Here is a 3675-nt window from a genome sequence, read left to right as displayed (position 1 = left end):
AATATAGTTCATAGTAAATGATAGTTTAACATTAATAATTTTTTTTTTTTTTTTTAAATACAAATAATAATATAGTTAATAGTAAATGATAGTTTAACATTAATAATTTTTTTTTTTTTTTTTAAATACAAATAATAATATAGTTAATAGTAAATGATAGTTTAACATTAATAATTTTTTTTTTTTTTTTTTAAATACAAATAATAATATAGTTAATAGTAAATGATAGTTTAACATTAATAATTTTTTTTTTTTTTTTTTTAATCATCAATGCCTAGTCTAATAGGTTTTTTAACTACCCTTCCTTTATGGGTTTTAAAATTAATATTTGTACCAACCTCGCTCTCTTGTTTCTCAACTTTCTCTACCTCTTTTTTATCCAAATCATCACTAACTATAACTTCGTCATCACTTTCATTCAAATCCAATTCATAGCCACTCACTTTTCTCATAAATATTGTATTTCTCCTCAGTATCTTTCCCTTTTCATCTTTCACTAAGTAAGATCTTGGCCAACTCGTTTTACTCAGAACAACAGCTTTGGACCATTGTTTTGTAAATTTATTTTGTAACATAATTTGCTCATTTGGTTTAAATTCTTTTTCAACATATGTAGCAGTTTTATCGTACCAGTCTTTTTGTTTTAGCTTTTGTATTTTATTCTCTTCAGAACAGTCTACCACAGTTGGACATAAGATTTTTTTATTTATACTATTAGTTTTTTGACCTTAAAACTCTACTTTGTAGCATTTGTGCCGGAGACCAATTTAACCCTGCTACAGGAGCATTTCTATAATTGAGTAAATACAAAGATAAATCTTTATTTTCACTTTTAGCTTTCATTATTATTTTTTTAGCTATTCCTACTGCCTTTTCTGCAAGACCATTACTCTGGGGGTAATTTGGGCTTGATATTGTTACAGTAAAATGCCATTCCTTAGCAAAGTTTTTGAACTCTCTGCTTCCGCAAGGGTTGTTATCACATACCACTTCCTCTGGTATTCCAAACTGACTAAATAATATTTTTAATAATTGTATGATTGTCTCACTAGTTTTATTTCTTATACTTAAAACTTCTAGCCACCTTGAATAATAGTCCATAACCACTAGGTAATTGGAACGCTCTACCTCTGCTATGTCTATTCCAATTTTTTGAAATGGTAACTCAGGGATTTTATGTTGTAGTAGTGGCTCTTTTATCTTACTAATACTAAACTTTCTACATATTTCACATTTCTCAATGAAATTTTTTAAGTCTGAGGTCATTCCTGGCCAGTAAAAAATTTGTTTACTTTTTTTTAGCGTTTTTGTGATTCCTAAGTGTGTTTCATGCAATTTTTTAATTACATAACTTCTTAATACTTTGGGAACAATTATTCTGTTTCCAAAGTAAATTATTTCACTTTCTTTAATTAATTCATTTTTAATTTTAAAATAATGTTTTATCTCCCCACATTCAATCATTTTGTTTGGCCAACCAGTATCTAAATATTTTAGTACCTTACTTAAATGTTCATCCTTATTTGTTTCATTTCTAAACTGTTCTATTCTATCATTTTTAAATTGTATTTCAACCTCATTAATTGCATGTACTACATCATTTAAATTTTCTTCAGTGATCTCAACTCTTTGTATATAGTTTCTGCTGAGCAAATCTGCTATATACATATGTTTACCAGGACAATATTTAACATCTGTATTATATATCAATAGTTTAAGTCTCATTCTTTTCAGTCTATTATTGGGTATTTTGTTTATTTCTTTTTTCATTACTGATATTAGTGGTTGGTGATCAGTGAATATTTCAACTATGCTTTGCCCATATATTAATTTGTGAAATTTTTTACACGCAAACACTATACCCAACATTTCTTTTTCTACTTGAGCATACATCTGTTCTGTGTCGCTCATACATCTTGACGCATAGTATACAGGTCTGTTATTTTGTAGCAGACAACACCCTAACGCCTTTTCTGATGCATCACACTGTATGGTAAAATTTTCATTCACATTATAATTACTAAGAGTTGTCAGATCAGTTAGAACATTTTTTAATTTATTAAAAGCACTGTTACAATTTATACTCCATGACCACACAACATCTTTCCTCAATAATCCTCTAAGTGGTTCAATTAATTCAGACATATTTGGTATAAATATTCGAAGGTAATTAACCATTCCTAGAAATGACTGAAGCTGTTTAGTATTTTGTGGTATTTTTAATTCTATAACAGACTTGACTCTTTCAGGGTCTGGAGCTATTCCATGTTCACTAAATATCATTCCCAAAAACCGCACTTCACTTTTTTCATACTGCAACTTTTTCAAGTTAAACTTAATGTTTAATTTCCTGGCCTGTTTCACTACCTGTTTTAATGTTTCATCATGTTCCTGTTGTGTCTCTCCACTAATAAGTATATCATCAAAATATACACAGACATTTTTGATACCTCCAAAATATTTTGAAGTTAATTGTTGGAATATTTCTGGTGCGTTAGCTAATCCAAATGGTAACCTCCTAAATTGGTATGAGCCAAATGGTGTACTGAAAGCACAAAGTTTCATTGATTCACTTTCTAGCTCACACTGATAAAACCCGTCCTTTAAATCACATAATGTAAAATATTTTTTGTTTATTAATTTATTTCTTACTTCATCGATAGTAGGAATTTGTATCATTTCACGTACTATATACTTATTTAATGTCCTAGGATCCAGACACATTCTTAGCGACTTGTCTGGCTTTTCTATGACGACCAAAGGATGTTGCCACTCGCTGGGCTCCTCACACTTTTCGATAATATTTTGAACACATAACCTCTCAATTAATTCCTTTAATCTTTTTATTAATTTTATAGGGATTCTCCTAGGATGATTTATTACAGGTATACTATTTTCTTTAATTTTAATTTTTATTTTATCTGGAAATTTTCCAACTCCAGTGAATATATCAAGATTCTCTTTGACAAAACGTTCTTTTTTATTTTCTATTTGTACTTCACATACTTCATTAAACTTGTATTTTAAAGTCTTACAGTCCTTAAAACCAAGTATTGGCATTCCTTCATAATTAACAATTTCAAAAACAACATTTGCCTTACATTTATCATTTTCAATTTGAACATTAATTTTGCCCTGCGATTTCATAGTGAACCCACCAAATGTCTTAATAACAACTTCACTTGTTTCCAATTGTACTGATTTAATTTTTTTGTACATTTTTATTGGCATCACATTTAATTGTGCTCCTGTGTCCAATTTTATTTCTACATTTAATTCATTTATTTTTACATTATCTGTCCATGTGTTACTTGTACCTATTTCAACCTCATCCAAGCATAAAAATTCATACACTTCTTTTTCTTTTTCTACAATGTTAACTCCATTGTTTTCACTTTTTTCATATTTTTTACTTTCATTTTTTCCTTTATTCTTACACATTAACGCAAAATGATTTTTATTACCACATGTGTTACAAATTTTGTTATAAGCCGGACATTCATTTATACCATGTACTCTACCACACTTATAGCAATTAAATTTATATGTTTTTACATTACCCTTTTCCTTAGACATTTTCCTTGAATGTTCTCTTCCAAATTGTTCCAATGTATTCTCCTGCTGCTGCTTCTTTCCCCGATAATTTGTTGAATTGAACTTGTTAAATTTTTTCTT

The 3675-nt window shown here is 28.5% G+C and overlaps 1 protein-coding gene across 1 annotated transcript; it reads right to left on the bottom strand.

Annotated features, from left to right (window-relative positions):
* Positions 1–260: 260 nt before the first annotated feature.
* Positions 261–3576, bottom strand: LOC103310703 (uncharacterized protein K02A2.6-like). Its single transcript, XM_008189880.2, has 3 exons — positions 3159–3576; positions 891–3062; positions 261–676 (listed from the first exon to the last, which is right to left on the bottom strand). The coding sequence occupies exons 1-3, from the start codon at positions 3574–3576 to the stop codon at positions 261–263; spliced, it is 3006 nt and encodes a 1001-aa protein (XP_008188102.2).
* Positions 3577–3675: the final 99 nt, after the last annotated feature.

The sequence above is a fragment of the Acyrthosiphon pisum genome, unplaced genomic scaffold, assembly GCF_005508785.2.
Source record: "Acyrthosiphon pisum isolate AL4f unplaced genomic scaffold, pea_aphid_22Mar2018_4r6ur Scaffold_82;HRSCAF=435, whole genome shotgun sequence".
Classification (NCBI taxonomy): Eukaryota; Metazoa; Arthropoda; class Insecta; order Hemiptera; family Aphididae; genus Acyrthosiphon; species Acyrthosiphon pisum.
This window is presented reverse-complemented; position numbering and strand designations above follow the sequence as displayed.